The following is a 22,412-nucleotide window of genomic DNA, read 5'->3' as shown; positions in this document are numbered from 1 at the left end:
CCTATAATCTTTAATTCCTCTTATTTCTAGAGGACTGTTTACTCAGGAAAGATTTAAAGCATTTAAAATTTTGAAACTAGTTTCATTCTTATCACTCTGCAACCTGTAGATTGTTCATTTACCATCTTCCTATACATACAATAGAAACTCAAAGAATAAAAACTACTCAGTTAATTCCATGAGGATACCTACTTATATTGCCTAGATTATGTAATGGATATACATGAATCAAAATACTGAAATTAGGAAAAAAATTATTTCTCTAATACTTTTTGAATTACAATTCTTTTGTGTAGATCTGAGAGACTGTTAATTTCTCAACTAATCTCAAGAACAACTCTGATAATTATATATAAATTATATATAAATATAGATTTTAATATTACATATATTACGTATATTGTATATAATATATATAATTTTTATATAACTATATATAAGATAATACAATACATTGGTTCTGAAGGGGGGCATTTGAACTGGAAATTTAAAATAAGGTTATAATACAGAAATCACATTACAAAATTTATCCAAAAAGCAAGTTGCTTCTATCAAGGTCATTCTATAATTGCTGCTGTTGTCTCAGCTTTCACAAGTGTGCATTTACCATTTCCTGAGCATGGACTACAAGCTTTGATGCCACACATCCCAAAGCCTTCTCCTATGCCATGTTGAAGCCTGTTCAGCCAATGACTTCACAAAGCAAGGGGAAAACACTTTTTTCCACCTGTTTGGGTTCTGATTTTAAAAGGATCAGTATGTTCTGATTGAGAAGAATCAAAAGGGCTGCCTGTTTCACAAGGGAGTTTCCTGTTTGTTTCAGAGTAGGAAATAAGCCTGAAACCACCTAGTATTTCTTGACAAAGTTCTTTGCCAGTGGTGACCACAAGGTTTTCAAACTGTTGCACTGGAATGGCTCATCTTTCTCTCAAGGTAACAACAGAGTTCTCTCACACTATCCAAAGAAAATAATTGTGTTTTCCACATTAAAAAAAAAAAAAAAAAAAAAAAAAATTAAAAATTTCATCAATCTGTCAAACTGTGGACCTACTCTCCATAGAGAATGCCAGCTGCCAGTAATACAGGAGGTACCTGAGCCCCACATTGGAAAAAGGGTGTAAAAGACCTGTTTGTAAGGGGTAGCACCACTAGACTTCACAAAAGGCACCATAAAGGTCTTCTTACGTATTTAAACACGTATTCAGACATATTTAAATATGCAGTGAGAGGCTTATAAAAAGCCTAGACATGTAATTAAGTAAATATTAATATGCCTTACATATGCTGAACCATTTATCTGGACAATATTAATTATCATAGTTACGTAAAGCAATAAGCACTAATGACAGCTCCTACTACTACAAGTGGGAAAATGAGAGACTGAGAAAGAAGAGGAAGACACTGGACATTTTGAAAAAAACCTTTCCAAGAGCTTAAAGAGATTTTCATTGCAGACCCAAAATGAAATCAGTGTACCTTTTTCTTTTTTAGTAAGCAGGACCTTTAAAAGAACAATTTTGCAAAGAGAAATAACACCTTTGTACTTTTAATGTATGTTTATGTAAAATGTGAGTGGCAGTTCTATGTTAATGGACCTTGTTTAGGAAGGAAAAAAAAAAAAAAAAAAAAGAAAAAAAAATCAGTTGCTGAACTATGGTGAGTAATTAGCCCCTTAGCATCCCCTTTCTCCAGGAATGCTTCCTCCTGAGCTGGCTCTTTTAAATAGCTCCGGTCCTGGCTGCCTTTGTTGAGCTTGGAAATTGTGCACATATGAGAGAAATTAAGCCCTCATTTAACAGGGACACATGTCTGTCAAGTCCAGAGGAACAAAGGCTGGTCCCTGGGGGCTACTCAGCTCCCTGAGGCTGCCACTCATTCTGTTAGCAATGCTTACCCTTTACAGATTGTGTATAAAACCCAATAAATCATTTCATCTGCTCTGGTTAATATACACATGAGCCCAGGACTTTCTTCAAAGTATTTTTTTTTTCTTTTGCTTGCAACTCCTCACATTTATTAAGAAATGACCTCTCTTTGCCAGAGTTTAGCCAGGTTTTTACCTTTATGCAATAACATTAATGTCTGCGAAGTAAACCTGAAACATTTACTGTCAGAAATAAAGACATTTGATGCTACATCTATTTCACACAGGAAATGTTTTACGACTCTTTAATGGTCAATAATCATCAGTGTCTATTGTATAAATTACTAGTATATTCTGTTCCTCCTAAAGTTATGTCTAAAATGCTGGCATATTTCAACTGACAGCAAAACAACACAGTAAATAAAATAACAGATTTGTAGCCTTACATAGGAAGAGACTCTTCCTAATTAAAACAAACCAAAAGGAAAGAAATAAAGATATCACTTTAGTTTTGTTCTCTACAAAGCCTTATCACAAAGACACATATATGTTGTCCTGCATAAAACAAAACAAAAAGGACACTGATGATTAAAAAAAAAAAAACTTAATTGCACAAAGTGATAACTGAAGTAAACACATGTAAGACAAAAATATTCATACACAATATATCAGCTACCCCTGAGTTCTGTGTGGTGGACAAACACACTTATCCCCAAATAAAAATTCACACGGAGCAGAGGAATATTTTACAGTTAATTAAAAAAAGAAGTAAAATGAAATGCTGTCATTTCCATGTAAGCTCTTTTTGTATTTAAAAAGAGGGCTTAATTCTGCACTTCCAGTATTAGACTGACATAAATGGAAAGTACATGAACAACACCAGCTAAGGAAATGGCACCCTGCACTGCATTCAATGAAGCAAAACTCTCACTAAGTTGAGCGTGAGTTTTTCCTTATACTTTGGTGTAGGATTAAGCCAATACAGAAAAATTACTGGTGTAGAATAAAAACAAATTAAAGTGCAGAGTTGTATCTTCTTTCCCCGAAATGGTGAAAGCAATATTTCAATGCTTGCTTTAACAGGGGCCTTTTTTTTTTATTTTGTCCACTCCGCAATTTTTAGCTAACACATTGAAAGCCTGCCATTTCTGGAGCAACAATATTATGCTTTGTATTGAAAACCACAAAATAAAGAGGGCTGACTGTTCTGACAGCTTTAATCCTGATGATACTTGGAGACCCAAGTAAAAAGAAACTGGTACAGCATGGAGTTTTCCCCGCTCAGCAGGCAGAGAAAAAGCAGTTCTGGATTTGATAAGTAAAACCAGATCTAGTTGATGGTTATATGCTAAAGCCCTGCAATTAATGGAAAACATCAACAGTCCAATGAACTTGCATATCAGTGGGGTCTTTGAGAAGGCCTTTTCTCCCATCTTGTTAAAAACTCATCAGCTATACAAGTCAGGACTTTTATTTTTTTGTGTGTGTAAAGAATCGTGCATGTTCCACTGTTGTCGAAGGGGAAGACATAAAATACCAAGACTCCAGATCCCATTTGTACATTAAACAAACCCTTGTGCATGTCGTTATTGATATTCCTCACTGCAAATTCGTGCCACAGTAGCAATGAAAAGCACCAGACAGGATTATGACCTCAACATGAGGTGCTTCACAAATATGAAGATCTGGCCCACTTGTCCTGAAGGATCTGACAGTCGGAAAAAAACTGATGCAGTAATAACTTGTTTTTGTTAAAAATAGCAATCACAGTTAAAAAACATCCATCCTTAGACTGTCATCAAAGTCTACAATACAGTGTATATTGAAATCAGGATATTAACAAATAATAACTTTATAAAACCAAATCTTTGCAGGAAACATGATACTACTATAGCATGCCCCTGCAATCCTAAAAGTGACAGATAGAAAATCAATAACCTATTTCTTATCTAAATGTACAATGCAATGTACATATTTACATTATTCAGCTGAATAGGGATCTACAGCTTTGCCTGCATCACATGAACATAAAGTGCATTTCTGAATAATTGACTGAACAGACACCAAAAAGGAAAGTGACTGTGTTTACTATGCAACCACAGTAACAGTCAGGAATTATTCTGAAATTGTAAGTAAATTAAAAGTAAGCCATTATCAGCAAAAATAAGTGTGTCATAAAAGTAGTTTTCATTCTAGAAAGAACCTGGCTAAACATGATTTGAAGTGGGTTCGAATTAAAAACCTTGGTCCACAAGCCACAAAACAAAGACTTTCGTTTGAGCAGAATTGGATTTATTCCTCAATGCCCATATCAGATTTACCTGGTAACAGAAGTTCAGTTTCTAGAGTTGGCCATAAGCAAGCATTACCCCAGGATGGATTTTTCCCCTTGAGCAAAAGTGATCAGAAACTCTGAGCCACTTTATCCACCTACTCTTTACAGATCAAAATGCAAAATGTTGCCGTGAAAACAAGGGAGAATATGCAAAGGTGTTATATGCTATGTATGCCACTGACATAATACTTTAATAGGATATGCTGTAATTTCCTGCAATTAATATCTTAGCAGAGCTATAAAGGCTTTTTTCCAAAATTATACCATTGCATTTACAACACTAAAATTAACGTTGTGTCAACCTTTCCATTATAAGCCCCCTTTTTCAGAGGTTTATAACTTGGCTGTAAAAATATATTCTGGCCTAAAATGTGGCATGTAAGATCCCCATTTAGAAACAGCCATTTTGATTAAATAAAAAACATTATTTAAGTCTGTTTCAAGTAAGTCTTGAATGCCCTACAAACTGTGTGAGGGACCGCCAAGAAGTGTAGGCATTCTTCAAATAAAAACTTATTTTCTCTCTACAATAAAGCCACTGTTCAAAGGATGTTTCACAGCCACGGAATTTGCTCCACATCTGTAAGGAAAATACGTGAATTTGGGAAACTACAGACTACAGTGAGAGTAGCCTCTCCACTTGTATGTTTGTGTGTGACAATGTCAGTACTTCTGGTCAGCAGCTTGGCCACATAGGAGACTCAAGCTCCCCAAAATGTGAGAGGAACAAACAAATATTTCTCTGTCTGGCTGAAGTGGATTCACTCTGGCTAAAAGCTCCAACACAGTAAATTAGGGCAAGTGGTAAGTTGACAGAAAATCATGATAAAATGTATGATCAAGATGGTAGGAAACCACCCCATGAATTCTGAAACCACAGATTTCAAGTCTGTCAAATTTCATATAAGAACTGGATCGAGGCACTTTGGAAATTTAACTAAGGTGCTTAAATTAGGAACCTTGTCTAATCAACAGAAGGTAATTCACAGCACCTGGACTGCTTTATATATGGAGCCAAAAGTCCTAATTCAGTCACCCAAATTAGATATCTAAAATTAGATGCCCCCAAATATCTATATGCTTTTTATTCTGCCTCAAAAGTGTGTTGTGAGGATAATACACTTCAGCTTATGAGACACTCAGATATGCAGTTACAGAGGAGATGAGTATCCTGAAAATATATCACCAATAAAATTCAATGAGATGGAAAAGGCAAAGCTAGAAATGTGATAGTGGCGTTCGTCATACCAATCACTCCTTGTCAGAGCAAAAACAAGTGCCATACCCCCTCTTCTGAGTATGGGTTATCTCTATATATTATATTATATACACTGCTTTGTCAAATACAGAACCTCAGTCTATGCTTAGGCTTATATTAAGTATATATTGCACTATTTTGTTACAAGTAGCCACACAACTCATTTATCTACCTGATCTAGATTTTAAGCTAAACATGTATTCCTCCAATTGGTTAATCTCTCATTTACAGAATAAAAATGCCTAATACATTACTCTGAAATAAAGTTCCCTAACTCAAAAGTGCCCTTCCATACTGTGTTACAGTGGTGTGTGTCTCAAGATGGATTTCACACTTCACCATCAACTGTGAAGTTCTTTGCTTTTATTATTTGGTGCTACAATTTTATTGGTTTCTTACACTGTCATTTTGGGTGGGTGAATAAGATTAATTCAGCACTTCATAATGCCATTGTATACTGTTTACATCATTTATTTTCTTTTTACTGAATGATTACAAATTCCAATTTAGAATTAATAACTTTTTGTGGGAGTTACTGCATGCGAATTAACCGTGGTGATGTCAGTGCATCCCTCTGGAATTTAAAAGATATTTCGCTGTGTTATATCATGTGCCGCACAGTATATCAATTTTTATTTCCCATCCCTCAAGTATGGAATGCACACTGGGTAACTTCTAGATTCTCAATATAGACATAATTTACCCAAGCTGTGCAAATGCCCAACTTGCTGAAGATGATATATACAAGATTTATATTAAAGACTAGTTCTTTCAAGGAAGCACAAGCCTTGCATACTACACAAGCCACTATATTATCTAATTATTTGGGGAGAGGGGTTTCTAATGTTACAGACAAAGGGAAATAGCATGTAAACTGCAGTCATAAACCAATTTTTCCTTACTTTAACAACTTTAAGATTAGATAGGTAAATCCCAGGCAAGGCCATTTATCTTCCTTGAGAACTATGCTCTGACATTTTTGTGAGTGTCTGGATTAGCTGGTTGCATAAAAGACTGAATATTAGAAATATTCATTCACTTTACTTTTACTTACATGCCATCAAGTGTATACCAAATGTTAAACAGCTTCTAGTTTGCTCATTTGCTGGATTGCACATACTACTGCTTTCTGTATGTGAATTCATAATTCCTGAATGCATTCAGAGAGCAATGCACTTACTTATTCCTTGCTGTCATGATATTAAGTATATTAAAAATAAGTTTTTATGCTCAAATTGATTCAGTAATATGCTTACATTCTGGAATATTCCAGCAATTACAACTAAAAAACGCTTTGATTCCTTAGGCCAGGATTTAGTTCATCTGATAAATCAAAGTTTTTACTGTGAGATTTCAAGAAGTACTTTACAATTTATTTGCTATATGCTTTTGGCCTTTTTAATGTGGAGCTGTACTTCATCATTTTCCTCCAAATACCTGCTTCTGCAGACAGAAATTTTGACCTCTGATATCACCACATTCCAGCCTTGCCTGTATATCTGAATATCTCCATAAATCAAGTCATTTCAATACTAACATTTATTAACTTTTTTCTTTTTTCGGTATCTCCTGATTAGTACGTCAAATAGTGGAGGCGGTGGGGGAAAAAAAAAAAAAAAGAAAAAGGCAATGCAAGACTTGATTGTTTTCCCTCTTGGCCATCACGTGGTTTTCAATCATAAAAATCATCACTGAAAAAGTAACTAATTAGAAATGAAAAGCCAATATCTCAAGCAGTTCCTGTCAGTCCTGGGATATGTTTCCATGTAACACTGATGTAAGACATGAAAAAGAGCTGGCGTGCCCAAATGGTGGCCTGTTTTTTCCAGCCACATCTGTTTGTCTAATGAAACAAATTACATTCCCTAAAATCCCTGCTGCATTTATACCTTTGATATTCCAACCACAATGCTAATATCCTAAGTCCTTCCTTGCAAGAGGTGCTCACTTCTGCAAAGCCCAGTTATGTGAGTAACACTTAGTACACAAGTCATCAAACACTGCCTGAGCGGGTATTACTCAAGCAAATAAGACTTCACAGGATCAGTCCTGTTGGAAAGGTTGCCAGTTGGCACCATTTCCACTCCCAGTTATCCATTTTACTTTGTGCACATGCCACTTAGGGACGAAACTGGTTTTATGTGCTGGAGCAAATAGCGCGTTACTATTGCATTATCCCAAATATTGCAGTACTGAAAGGAGTACATCATCAGAATGAGAGAAGGGCACCAGGGAGGTTCAGAGGGGCATCACTTCTGCCAAACTCCTTGGGAGCTAGACCAGGGTGCCTGGCTCAGCCATGGAAGTTGCTCCACCCTGGGTTGGAATGGGCAGAACCAGCCAAGAGTGATCCCCAGGCAGCAGCATAGGTGAGCAGCAAATATTTGCTTGATCCTTTGCTGTTATTTGGGTGCTGGTTATAATCTGCCTCCAAATTAAGAGGGCTCAAATCATAGGCTCTTCTCTAAGTGAAGCCTGTAGAAGAAATGTCTGGGCTGAATAGAATCAGTGAGATTTTAGCCTCTGGCTTTGGCAGAGGCACAGCTGAGAACAAGCCCTTAAGCCAACGGTGAGAATGCAGCACAGCGCGCCCCAAGCAAATGAAGCAGCAGGACTTGAACTGGGGATGCCTATGTCTTCATTTCCAATTTTAAAACACACGTGGGAGAGGGAAAGTGGGAGGACAGCTACTATCATTTTCTGCACCAACATGAGCCCAAGGAACAATGACATTTACTTTGGTTTAACTAATTTCCACACATCAGATCATGTTCGGGGCCCGTGTGCCACAGTCCTATTCTTCAAATCTGTTGAAATACCACTTTTCGAAACATGTGTGCTAACATTTGGCCAACACCACCACAAGATCATTTTATTAACTTGTAGCTCATTTCATAGACTGCTGCTCATGTTGCTAACATATGCTATTCTACCATTTACTGCTCTATAATTAGAGAAGTCATATGAAAGAGATACACAAGGCTTAATTTTTGCATTAAATACAATTTGTTTAGACTCGGGTAGGCGAAATAAGGAAAAAAAAGTCATATAATGAATTAGAAAACTGCAAGGCAGCTAATTTAACTCTTAAAAGGTCACAGCAAAATTTTTTTTAAAACACAACCTCCCCCTTCATGACTGCATACAGTTTTAAGAGTCATATCCAGAACTATATTCTGCTCTGCCAGGATAAAACTTGTTTCCAGGGACTGAGGGCCTCAGGGGCAGAGCAGCTAGCAGGATCCTTGCAAATGGGGGACCAAGGGGTAAGATCAGAAGCTTACAAATAGCAGAGGAGTATGAACCTTTCACACACTGTGTCTTTTCTGTCACCACCACGCTGTTATACCAAAGCATTTGTAGTATGGAAGAGGTTGAATAAAGGATAGAGAGCATCACCAGAATATTTATTATAGCGTGCTGCTCAGAGAAAGCAAGGATCCTACATCACTTCTCTTTCCTCACAGCTGACAGAGAAAATTCCAAGCCAGCCAGCCATGAAGATGCCTTTTACCGGGAAAAGCTGAACGATAATAGATCTTTTGCTTGAGTAATTATCACATAAGGACTTTAGGACTCATTAATAAGCCAGTATGTAATAATAAATAAAATATGAAACATTTGACTTTGATGTTTAGCATATTTGTCTCTCCTGCATTGGATCAGTTTCAATTTATAGACAAGTTAGGAGCTGGACAGGAGCTGTGGTGCCACACCTATGGCAGAGCCCTGTGCCGTGGAACCCACGATTCAACAGCCAGCTACAAGTTACAGGCACATCACAGCATCTCTCTCTTCCCACTGCACACAACTGCATTGCAGAAGGGAGCTGGATATATATTATTTTTAATACCCAGATGCTTAAAAAACAGTAAAAATATATACCAGTGATGGCTGGGAATCAATTCACAAGCAAACTGGGTTTTAAGGGAAATGCGTCCTTTCTACTGTAAATTAATAAACTGCAGCTATAGTTTATTAAGCCACCACAGTATTTTGCATTTTCTACTGCCATAATCTTGACTGCTTATAAATTACAGTACTTTTACCTATTCTTTAATCCAGAAACATCATTATTAAAATGTTTGATGGAGGCTGCAGTGCATCTATCATTACTTGTAAAAGTTAATTAGATTAGATAAAAGAAATAATTAGATTTGCATTTTTATCCTGGTTTTAAACTTCCAAAGAAGATCACAACAGTGTGCCTCTGGGCAATTAAAAACAGCATACAGCAGTGAAATATAAAGGCAAAAAAGGTCTGTTTTTCCTGGCTAATTCATGATTGAAGATACAATTACAAAATATTTTAAGGGTTTGCTGAAGCTGGGGGCTATTCCTAGACTTCTAAGCTTTGTTTATAACTCTCTCTCTCTTTCAAGGGAGTATCTGATCTGCGTACCCTGCCAATAGAAGTATCAAATTGCTTTCAATGGCTTTATTTGGTCCTGTGCAGAGCTTGCTGGAAGGGGATCAGTTTCACGATCAATAACAAAAAAAAAAAAAAAAAAAAAAAAAAAAAAAAAAAAAAAAAAAAAAAAAAAAAAGGAGAATATTCCCTAGTGCTGGAACAGTAGCACTGCCACTGCCATTGCTTTTGCTTGTCAACACTAAATAGAGTTTACAAAGAGACACAACCTCAGAGAGCATAACTGAGCTGACAATAACTGGATTCCAGCTTGTGCATTTTCAGCAAGCACTCTGCAAGGAGCTTTAACCTGTCTCCAAAAGGCAATAAATGAAAGGTTCAGCTCTTAAAATTGGAGGTCAGTTACATACTTAATGATGAAGCGTATCTTTAAATCTATTTCTACTATTATTATCCTAGCAAAAAATTAATTAACCAGGTCAGGGAGGCTAGGAAGGCTAATGTGGAATGTAATTATTCCTGATCTTCAGACATGTACTTCACATAAAGAGATAGTCCTTATTCAGCTCACCAGGTACCTCAATTGTCAGTAGTTAATCATGGATAAGAAGAGAGACTCATTGGTTCAGTCTCTTAAGTTTTACTTATGATTCAAATGATTCCTATTCAAAGACAGTTTAAATAGTTGTAATTTTATGTTACTATTCTTTTGTCTGTTTACTATCACAGTAATCACATTCACTCTATTTGAGGAAAACAGAAAATGTAAGAACATTTATAGGAATGTAGAACAGTGTGACTGTATAGATTAAAACTAGAAAAAAAATATTATTAGGAATAATTTCTAGTGGCAGAATTAGAATACTTATGAGAGCAGAGGAAATGAGTTTATGCAATGGAAATTGTACTGATTCAAACAGAAAACTAAAGGCTCTGCAATGGCATTAAGCCCAGAAAAGAGGAATAAGGTGAAAGGAAATGGACAAAACCAGCTTGAATCATCTTTCACAGTTATCCTCTTCACAGATTTCTGCAGAAAAGCTCAACCATCACTGTCCCTTTTAAAGATTTCAGCCATGATTTAGGACTTGCTCTAATGAAACCTACCCACAAGAGGTAAAACGCTTAAAAACCTTCATCCCTTAAATACACACACACACCCATTCTCAGAGGGAAATCCTGGAGCAACAGGCTCCAAGCATCAGTGGGATCCACCTCTTTTCCTCAGATGTGCTCATAAGTCCCCCAGCCTCATTCTGAAAGGACTGAATTCTCATAATGAGGCACAGAATTCTCAGGGATTTCAGGACTCCAGATTTAGAAACATTTAAGAAATGCATGTCTTCCCTGTGTCCAATCTAATCTTCATGATGTACTACCAAATTCCTCCTTTAACCAGCTTTTTCACTTATTCCTAGAGATTTTCACTTTCATAGCCCAGGCTAAGAGATGTTCCTGAATTAGTCCAATTTTGTTCCCTCATCTTCAGAATGAACATTTTTTATTAAACAAACAAACAAAACCCATGTATTACACAAAATCTTAATCAAACTGGAGACTGATCTGTGAGCTCTTATTTGCCCCACATTATTTTCTCAAATTTAATTTGGACTGAAAGCAATGATTTCTCTGCTCAGCTCTGTGGAACGAAGAACTTAATTTGGCATACTAGATTTCCTCCCATCTCTGTGGACTCCTCTGTAGAAGAGTGTTTATGAATATTATGAACATTTGAGCTGAAAAGTAATAATACACCACATTTATATGAAAATTTTCGCTTAAGATTCTCAAAACATTACATTTAAATTGAGGAAAAGGAAATGATTTGCCAAATTTCTGATAATCAGAAACAAGGACTGAGGAGAAGTCCAGATTCCCACTACCTTTAAGCTCTCAACAAAACCACTTTCCCCAACACATACACCGTGGTAGAAACATTAGCTTCATGTAGAAAACATGAAATGATTATGCAGAACATTTAATGACCTCTGCACTCTTGAAATATCTACCTTGTTTTCATACACTAAGCCTAGATAAAGTGTTCTTTGCTCATAGATTATTGACAAAGTTCTGGATGTATACGAAGTCTGCAGTAAGGTGCTCCAGTAAATGGTCTCAAAACAAAAACAAACAAACAAAAAAACCCCATAAAATAATAAGAATAATAAAAAATAAAAATAAATTTTAAAAAAACCTCTCACTAACTAAATTAAGTAAGGTGTTAAAATGATTACATAAACATATAATATACAGCACAATATAAATAATAAATACTAAGTAATGTAAATTCTCAGTATATTAACCCAGTAGTCGTCCAGGGGAAGTATGTATTATTTAATATAAATTATTTTAAATTTTGTATGTGGCTGACACGTTATAAGCCCCTTCTAAAGCAATTTCTAATTGCTTAAATGGTTAAACTGGGTGCACTTATTCACAGAAACTCTTGTTCAAGAATTTACACTGCACCTCAGGAGAGGACAGTTGCCACACTGTGTGTCTCATGATGAAAACATTGCATCAGCAATGCCCCTCTCCCACATCCTGGAGAACAGGCTGTACTCGCCTCAAGTAGCTGTGCCATGAATAGGCCCCTGCCCAGATGGAACTGGCACCTGTGCTGCTCACATTTTGTAATCTCTTCAAAAGGGGAGTGGCAGGGAAGGGTACTATTGTTTTCCCAAGACTACGAAGTACAGATAAGAGCCCACTCCATTCTCTGTAGGCAATCACTGCTTCCTGAAAATTGTTGCTCAAGAGTGTCTTTGAAGACACCTTCTAAAAAAATTCCTTCTAAACCTAAACAAAATCAAGTTACTGGGGACAGAGATGCAAATTCTATCAGGCCCAAAAACTAAACTGGGAATGTAAACATTTAACAGAAATTTTGTTTCCCCTTCAAGAAACAGAGAGCGCGATTTACCTCATCTCACATCAGATCTCTAACTAAAGGCATTGGTATGTATACCCTTCTTAGTTAATGGAGAGAAACAGCCATTTTAGGGAACAATTTATCTGACATATTTTTGATACCTGCTTTAGGACAAGACAAATTATATCTTGAAACTATTCACTTTGTTTCTCACTGCTCACTACAAGAACAATCTGGATAATTAATTGAGACAGAGTCTGTACTGCAGTTACCTATTTTTGATACGGTGAATTCCACCCAGAGTCACTAATGTGACTTCAGTACTGATATTGAGGGGTTTGGGGAAGATGGTGGGAGAGGATCTGGGAGAACTAGCACAGCACTATTTCTGTCACCTGCCTCCTGTTTGGCCTCCATCCCAGCTCTAGCCCTTAAGGAACTACACATCCCAGACTGTAACACCCATGACCAACTCTACAGCAGCAAACCTACTACGAACTGCAGAGGGAACTTAGCAACTTCTCTCTCAAGCTACTTCTGGCTGCCAAACCTGCCACAAAATGAAGGCAGAACAAATCAACAAAGCAGGACCACTTGGTTCACGAGCAAATGGACTATGTGAGCTGGTGTTTAGCATAGAAGACAATCTCCCAGGAAACTTCTTTTTAGTAATCTCCCTGTAAGACCATTGGATGTTTGACTTGGCATCTGCCTAGCGTGCCTAGTGCTTCTTCCTGGAGCCTACAGCATTCCTTGGGCTATGAGATTCCCACTACCAATCTGGCTGACCAGCTGGGAGAATAAACAGTCCTCACGGCCTCAAACACACTGATTGGTGTTTAGGTAACTGTAAAAATCCAGTAAATGTAAAAATCATAAACAAATAAAGAGGCCAAACCACTGCAGAGCTATGGCATAGGAGTACTATATACTGGCAAGAATTTGGAAGCAAATACAGGGATGAGTCACCAAGAAATAGTTAACTCAGGTGAACAGAATAACCATTGAAACACTTCTTTGCATGTACATCTAGGAAAGGACAGGAAAGAAAACTTGTGCAGGGTTCAGCACTGTGTAAGAGGAAAGATGGAAATGAACGAGAAGATGAACTTAAAATCCATTCTAGAATGAATTCTAAGACTACATTTCCCTGGAGACAGTGGGAGGGTAAAGCCACTGGAAAGTATTGACTGAAGTGAAACATAAAGTACCTTTAAACTTTTTACTACAGAACAGGTACTCTCATCCAAATATACCTACAGTTCTCCAAACAGAAACAAAAACCTGGTCATAATTCCTCTTTCTGTTTCCTAATTTTTAAAGGAATTTTTAAAATTAGAAATTTCTCATATAGATAATTCTTCTGTTTTGTAGACACAGCTGGGTTTCACTCTTAGCTTTTATGCCAAGATTTCTTATATTATTCTTTGCTTTCTGAAGCCAGACTTGCAAATAGCACTTAGAGAAGGTGGTGTATTTTTTTCCTTTCACTGTTCTTAATATCCTTTTCATCCTTGATGTACACCTAATATGAACACAAAGTCTCCTAATAGGCACAATAATAGTGCTTTACAATTCAATTGTGTCTCTCATACGAGGTATTAACACATCTATATTTGTTAAATAAACTCCTTAAAAGTGTAACTGAGACTACATTACAACATTTTCAAAAGCATTTACAAGCATTCCTCTGGGATGAGGGAAAGAAAAACTTCAGTTTTGGCATCTAGTAACATAGCAATCAGCTAATTAAGGAAAAGAAATGGATAGCCCAAGCTTATAAGAAATGATTGGCAGCACAATCATCTGTCAGACCAAATTGAAATATTTCAATCAGTGAACAGGCCCATGGAAATGCTTTCAAAGTGGGAAGCAGAAAAGGTAATACAGTCACAAGCCAACAATGCCTCTACATCCATGTCACTCCCTACCCACATACACTTGCACAAAATTAAACCATGTTTGGAGCAGAAGTATAGACAATTAAATATCTCCAGAATACTTCCAGATCCACAAGGATATAATTACTGCAGAGGCACCTGGAACACATTTACCTGTGGGTCTTTGCACATGAGCAGACTGGTGCCAGGGACTTAGTATTGCTTCAATGTCTCAATTTTGCCTTTGTAGAACACAGAATTCCCCCAACAATAATTGAGACTGTTTTTACTTCACACAATACAAGTCAAACTGATTACAGATTTCAGAATTACGACAAGATGGTGAGATTTAAAAATAGTTCATAACTTTCAGAAGAAACTTTGCCTATTAAAGTTCTTTGCACCAAATATATGTCCGACAATAATTTTCTGCTACACAAGGAACTCCCATAAAGACCATCTTTACTGTGGCTTGTTAGCAAAGCGTGTGGCTGCTTTATTTTAGACCTTTCCCTCTCCATAAATGGAACTTAAGTATAATAAGAAGAGAGCAATAAAATACACTGACCTGAATTTGCTGCTGCAGTAGATTGATTTTGTGCTGCTGTTGCAGAAGTTGCTGCTGTTGTCTTGCAATCTATTAGAAATAAAATTTCCATTAAATTAAAACAGTAATATTGAAATTTCAATACTATTGACCGAAAAACATAATATTTGTTATTCTTTATTATATTTTATTAAGCATATTAATTTTTTTAATGGGGCATCTTTTAGAAGTAAATTTAAATGCAACATAAAAATCTACTTAGCAAGTAAGAAATATGTATTTTAAGCAGTGAGGCCTGAGCTCTGAGAAGCACAGAAACAGGTTTATTTGTGTGCATGTGAATAATCTCATCACTGTTCAACAATGCATTTAAGCCCGTGGTGATCTTTAAGTACGATGCATTGCTATTAGCTACAATGGGAATGAAACACATGCTTAAAATTAAGTGCTTTTCTGAATGGGGATGGGATTATGCAGGTGCTGAAGGTTAAACATACATTTTCCTGCTTTGCTGAACTGGAGCCTCAGCTAGTGTTTATGGATGTTTCACTATTCAGCACGAGCTCCTAGGGCTAAGCTTCTCCAACTCCCATCACAACGAGCAGCACGTTAAGTCTCTTGCAAACCTCAAAAATCATCCTTGGAGCTACTTAGAGGAGAGGAGCCTCATTCTGTGTAGAAGCAGTACCTGGTGCTCAGCTACTCATCCTCCACACAACCCTATGAAATCTGCAGATATTCTTACCCTCTTTTGGTAGGTTCAGTAAGGGATCTGGGGGATAAAAGTTCACTCTATCCCAAACACAGATGGAGAAAGGCAAATGTTCACGGTAGGGAACACTAAGAGAGACTGGTGAGAATTTGCTACAGATATTCCATCTACCTCCCTGATTCCCACAAAATCAGCATGCTGGAGCAGAAGGGAAATAGGATCCTACCCTCAGACCACAGAGCTGCTCCCTGCAATGGGTGATGTGGAAGGCAGCCACAGGGGAGAAGCCACAGGGAGCTGGGGGAACAACTGGACTTCTGCTTTAGAAGGGTAAGTGTGCAGCAGACTGAAATGAGGACAAGATTTGTGCTTCCTGGAAATCCCAGCCTCAGCACTTCTGCTACCTTCATTCCATAAGTATAATTTCCCCTCCTATAAATATTTATCTAGAGCAGGGAATCACATAAAACAGTAAGAAGTTGGTGAGAAAGGTATTTTGGTCACTCAAATCCACTGTTTCTCTTTTGGCAAAAATCCTCTTGCTCTCCATCCCCAACATCTTCTGAACACACTTAACTCTGTTATAAACACAGAAAGCTAAGTAAAATGTTTTTATGATAAAAAAATGACAGGAATGTATCAAGGTTGGTTTGGAAATAAACAATCACATACTTCAAGTGAAAACAGTTCAGATTAACTCATAAGGAATTTGCAGTCACATATTAACAGCTTGTAATTGTGCACACATGCAGACCAAGGCTGTCATTTCCCTAATCTCTCACTGTCACATGAGAGAAGTTTTTTCAGTTAAAATTCACTTTTGTAAGAGAAATCAACACAAAATTCATACACGTTTAAAGTTTTGTCCATGGCCTCAAGGAGGCAAATTAAGGTGTGCATGATTCTGGGGCTGGATGAAGGCCAAGGGCCACAAGAAAATGGAGTTGAGCAACTCTCACAGATCACTATGCTGATGCTTGTAACAGAGCTCAAACTCCTTTTAGGAGCCTGATGTTCAAAGATTTCTGGATGAACCTCCCAGGCAAGCCAATACAATACAGTGAGTGAGGACTGATGAGCAGACCCTTGTGCCTCAGTGAAAAAGGGGATTCAAAGAGAGCTGGCAGTTCATGTGCCCAGGTAGCCCAGGGGCAGGTCCTAGAACCTCAGTATTTGTTGTCAGCACAGTGAGCAGCAGTGGTCACAGTGAAACAACCCTAATGGGGACAGTGCTATATGGGATATTTAAAACCTCTATGAGAGCTGGAGTTACCACTTTAAATGAGCAACACACCAGTTGTGTGACTCCATCTTAGAAGTGCAGGGCTTGTAGCTAAAGATAAGGTCTGTCAGGTTTATGTCCACATTGCCCTACTGCTGGAGTCTCAGCAAGGGTAAAAGATGATTACAGTATGCAGCTTCACAATGAAATTATACAGAGCATGGAGCTACACTGTGGGCCATTGTCTCTTGGTGCTGTATCATTTTTTCACAGGTACACAGTACCCTACATCCAGTATTGTTTGGAACTGCTGATGACCTGGCTGCAGCTTAACACAGTAAACCACAGCCAGGACAAGGAGGAGGTTTTTGTTCACATGTGCAAAGGAACAGATTTGCCCGGGTTCTGACTGCTTGTGAACAGCTTTTTGTACCTGCATGTACAATGCAGCACCATTTGAATAGGTGTTTCCTGATGAAAACAAGAAATATATCATGGAGTATCTAGTCTCAAAGGTTCCTCTTAGCTGGAGCAGTACTGTGACAGAAAATGTACCCGAGGCCCTGCAATGTAATTACCATAGCATCGTCTTGATGTATAGGCTTGACACAGTAAAGTAGGGTACACAAGCACCATGTGGCTCAAATTCTGAATTTTATTTGCCTATCGGTTGAGCTACATGCTCGCTTCATTGAGCATGACAACCTAGTTTTAAGTGTCATTTAATTTTCATTTTGAAATATAATTACAAAGTGTTCACTGTAAGATATCACTCGTCTGCAAATGTGTCAAGATTAATTTGTGCTAGCTTATTCACAAGTGTCAATAGTTAATTACTGTGTCATCTCTAGATGGCTAAATGACATTCTAACTTCTGATTTTTTACAGTGTTCCTTTATGTTATTTTCCATTAGGGGATGAGTCCATATTCCTACATGTGGGCAAATACCCAAGCACATAAAATACCAGACGTCACAACTCATTAAAATCAACAGAGCATACATTGCTGTATATATCCTATAAAATATATTTAACTGAAAAGATAATTCTAGTAATAATGTCAGATTCCTAAAAACCACACATTAATTTGGATCTGTCTGATCTAATGCCTTGGGGACTAGGGCATGGGATCATTGTTGCTGCACTTTTGTGCAGTGAGAAGAGGGCAGCTCGTTGGACAATTGCACCTTTAAAACAAAAAAATTATCAAGGAAAACAACCCAAAAAAACCAAAAATACAAAACAAGAAAAAAGCTGTCCACAACCTGAACAAACAAATCAAACCTTACTTGTGAAAGGCATTTGAAGTTTTGAGTATGCTTAGTGGGTTTTGTTTAATTATTTTCTTGTAAAAAAAAAGAAAGAGTTAAATCATGTTTATAGTCTGGCTTGTAGGTAACTCTCAAAATTGCATCTCAGTGCAAGGAACAAGAACTGTGAAATCCATCATCCACTCCTTCCTTTTTTTTTGCAGGGTCCTATAATGTTTCCTCTTTCAGGAAAAAAAAATGTGTAACTTCTGCAGATATTTAACTCTCTTTTAACAAAAAAAAACACGAAGGAAACAACAGCAGGCAGGACAGAGTTTGTGGTAAGCATTCTGCATGAACCATTTTTCCAGGTTTCTCTCTTGGAGCCTCACCTGTTCTTGCTGTTGGCGAGCAAGGTCCATTTGCTGCCGTTGTTTTTCAATTTGTGAGGCTGCCAGCTTTTTCTGCTCATCGTGGGCAGCCAGGAGCTGCTCCCGTAAGCTGATCAGCTGGGTGATCATAGTGGAGAGCTGTCGCTCTTTTTCTGCCAGGCTTTCTGGTGTACCTAAACATGAGGGAAAGATGAACTGTAAATATAAGGCAGGCAATAGTTACAAAGCAGTATTTACTACCCCCCACCAAAAAAAAAAAAAAGGCTGCATCACCAATGTGCTTTTTTCAAACAGCAGCTTGGATATATTTTCTACCAACAAATCTCAAAAGAATATAACACATAGATTTGCTGTGCTCTAAGCAGGGGAGGATGTAACAGAAATGGGAGCAGAAAAGATATAGAATATTTCCTTTTTTCTGACAGGGATTTATTCTGTATGAATCCCTATATCTTCTCCATCTAAATCTGCACTCTGTGATAAATACATTCATAGTTTATCAGACATAATTTTACCTCAGTTTATATATTTTCTCTTTTTTTCACTCCAAGTATGTACAAATGCTAAAAAAAAAATTAAAATATGCTGTTTGGTGGAAGAAGCAGTTTAAGAATTTACTGATCATTTCTCCAAAATGCCCATATATCTGGTAGGTCATTTAGGTAAGTGTAAGTTTGGTTGTAGAATGTGTATTAAAAATGAGCTTTACTTGTCCCCAAGAGAAATGGCTAACCTGAGAAAATAGCTTAAGAATTTTCATTTAACTTTCAAAGTTTACTCTACAGAGAGCACTTAATTAATATGAAACTACGGTACATTTATTCTTTGCACTAATGATGCTTAATGGTCTGTTTATGGGTAAATTGCATGGGTCTCATAAGTGGAGAGTACAGGGTCCTTTTCCAAATCAATTGAAAATATCCCTTCTTATATAGGAACATATCAGTCTGTCAGAAACAGCAATGTCAGTTCCTGTATTTGAGCCATACAATACATTTCCTTTTGTGAGCACCTCAGACTCATAGGTCTATAACAGATAATATAAATAGAGCAAGGTAGAAGTTCAAGAATATTGGAAGAGAATCTGAAAGAGGTTTAGAGTTGGAAGTGGGATAAATAAATCAATTTAATGTTGTACAGTAGAATCAAAAATTAGAGAAGATGAAAACCAAGTCTGTTGTCTGCTACAATGATAGGAGAAGTGGCACAAAAGAGAATATTGAGGAACTTCCTTTCCTCTGTTCACAATAGAGGACTGTGATAAAGAAATCACAGGACTTTTGAAGAGGAAGAAAATGTGTGAGCAACAGGACCTGGGAGGGAATGGAGAAACTGTCACAAAGTTATGACTTCAGCTTCTTTCCAGGAATAAGATGGATATCTTCTGAAGAAGAGAAGAAAGAGGCTGACAGATTTCATAAGGAGAAGGAAGACAAAAAAGGCTCCTGCCAACAAGGTGACAAACCCAAGATTATCTACTACCTACATTGTGGGACCTGTATGATTCCTACACAGAATTTCATTTGCAAAAGCAGCATACAAGAAAATGTCTGTCTGAAACCTCTGCTTTATGTGGAAAAAAGAAACTGCATGGCTTAAGTCACTCACTCTAAGCAAACCCCAAGAAACAAAGGTACTTCATTTTCTGTGCATTTATTAATTGTATTTAGCAATACAAAGTACTGAAAAATATTCAATTTCTTATTCACCATTAAGTATCTTAGTTTTAAAAGAGTTTCCAAGAACTTGATGTTTCCCTACTCTCTAATGCCTAATGTACATCCAGTATACACAAGTCTCCAGAAGAAGAAAAATGTGTAAATTCTACTGTAGTAGAAATTTTAGAAAGGGTTGTTAGTGATTTCTTTAGTCACAAGAGATATGATGGATGCATGAAGTTGAAGCTGAAGGACACTCTACTACCCAGATCAACTCATTGCAAAACCTTAGTGTGATACGAGTGATTGAAGCCATAGAAGAGTTCTGGGCAAAAAGCTGCTACAAGACCAAAACAAAAATAAAATAATTTTTGGATGTAAGCTTAGGCATGTGGGTGGCCAGGAAAGTGCCTGCGCTGGAAGAACTGCCTTGCCAGGATCCTTTAGCATGTCCTGAGCTCCATGCTGACATCTGTTCAATTCTCTGCAGCTTCAGCATAGACCTACCTTAACCCTCCTAAACCATTTTATTCAGTGTTAAAGATTTTTCAGTATGGTTCAAAGGTTATCTAGGTGGTTTTGAATCCATTTCCATGGGTAAAAGACTCTTCTGCCAAAGAAAAATTCCTTTTCCCATTGCGATGAGATCAACCACTCCACCCACCTATTTTAGAAAGCCAATGGGAAGCAACCGCTTCCTCAAACGATGCTTATTGTGCTCCATTGCCACCTGGGGAAACAACATCTTGAGACTTTCACATCTGCCAAGCAGCTTTGGCATCATAATGTGAGCCCCTGAGCTTACAGTCGTAAAATATTTTACACACCCAAAGCAGATATTAATCTCCCACTCCATTTCCAGATTATTCCGTATAGCTTGTACTTTCTTCATAACATGAGTAGAAAACCACCACAAAGAGTGCCTGCTAAGGCTACAAAATATTGTTGTTTTGTTAGGATTTCTTAGAACCATTTGATATAGCTGCCACAAATTTATAGCCTTTTTTTTTTCTTTCCCTGATTTTTTTTACAATAGCAGGCAGAAGTAACTGTTCTTATTCAGGAATCCACAGTAATTGTTTTTCTTTCCTTCTCCCTCCCCCAAGAAGCACATCTGAAATAAATGACCCCATTTAAAGTACTCTGCTCTTTAATTTGTACCCTGTTATGTAATCCAGCAACAGAATGGAGCTGATGACCACAAAATGTACGCTGTGCTCCTGGAAAATCACGAGACCTCCATGAAGCTGCAGGACACCTAACCAAGCCCTGCTCCAGACCAGAACAAGCACAAGATGAGAATGTTGGTGTATGAACAGTGGGGGGGGGGGGGGAGCTATAATTTAATTTTAGAGTGGAAAATCCCGACCATTATTTTACAGTTTAAATACCAATAAAACCCAACTTGCTTAGAATGCAGACCAGATTGAGCTGATCTGGCTGGGACAAGAGAGGTCATCAGTAGCTGTGTGCCATCATCATCTGTTTTGCATCCACTTACTGCAGCGAGCAATGAGATTCCTAAACTCATTACCAGTAAATAAACTTCTGCTGCTGACTGAAAATATCTATAAATAAAACGAAAATACAGCTATCTGTAAAATGTATTTGCCATAAAAACAGATAAAACAAAAAGCTTAGTAAAAAATGAACAGTAAATGTGCCAGCTTCCATAAAATATTATATACCACAGCTCTCTCTCTGTTCTAATCCTATTCTCTTACTCCAAAGACAGCAGTGCATTTTTTTCCATGGGGTCTTCCTTATCCCCAAAACACATCTGTCTTGAGTTTCTCTCAGATTTGTCAGGTGGATCAGTGCTCCCCAGGGCCTGCTCCATCTGAAGTATTTTAATTTGACTAAACACCTGATTTATTTTATCTCTCCGATGAGAAAGGCAGTTTGTCTTAATAGAGCCTGTCAGCCCACAGTCCCATTCACAGCAATTTACAGGCAGCCAGGGATGCTGGAAAAGAAGAGTGCTGTGATTCTGTATTTTATCCTCCTCCAGAAAGCACCTAAAAGCAGCTATTCACTGCTACTGCATGTGGCA

The 22,412-nt window shown here is 37.4% G+C and overlaps 2 protein-coding genes and 1 long non-coding RNA gene across 19 annotated transcripts in view; 2 read left to right on the top strand and 1 right to left on the bottom strand.

Annotated features, from left to right (window-relative positions):
• LOC310910895 (uncharacterized protein) overlaps positions 1–9,016 on the top strand; it is a gene marked incomplete at its 5' end in the record, with an annotated part of 29,005 nt that extends 19,989 nt beyond the window's left edge. The window contains one exon of the mRNA XM_083863971.1: positions 8,925–9,016. Coding sequence (XP_083720097.1) covers positions 8,925–8,928 — 4 coding nt within the window. The 3' untranslated portion in view covers positions 8,929–9,016. The remainder of the gene's footprint in view (positions 1–8,924) is intronic.
• Positions 1–22,412, bottom strand: part of SOX6 (SRY-box transcription factor 6) — a 384,737-nt gene that overhangs the window by 125,040 nt on the left and 237,285 nt on the right. For all 17 annotated transcript variants that reach the window (XM_083863095.1, XM_083863092.1, XM_083863093.1 and 14 more), the window contains 2 exons: positions 18,702–18,874; positions 15,147–15,215 (listed from right to left, as the gene is read on the bottom strand). In XM_083863095.1, the coding sequence (XP_083719221.1) occupies positions 15,147–15,215; positions 18,702–18,874 (242 nt within the window). The remainder of the gene's footprint in view (positions 1–15,146; positions 15,216–18,701; positions 18,875–22,412) is intronic.
• Positions 18,068–21,877, top strand: LOC310910428. The gene is made up of 3 exons (XR_014590345.1): positions 18,068–18,650; positions 20,068–20,157; positions 21,538–21,877. It is a non-coding gene; the product is annotated as an uncharacterized lncRNA (long non-coding RNA).

The sequence above is a fragment of the Zosterops lateralis genome (assembly GCF_965231275.1).
Source record: "Zosterops lateralis genome assembly, chromosome: 6".
NCBI lineage: Eukaryota > Metazoa > Chordata > Aves > Passeriformes > Zosteropidae > Zosterops > Zosterops lateralis.
This window is presented reverse-complemented; position numbering and strand designations above follow the sequence as displayed.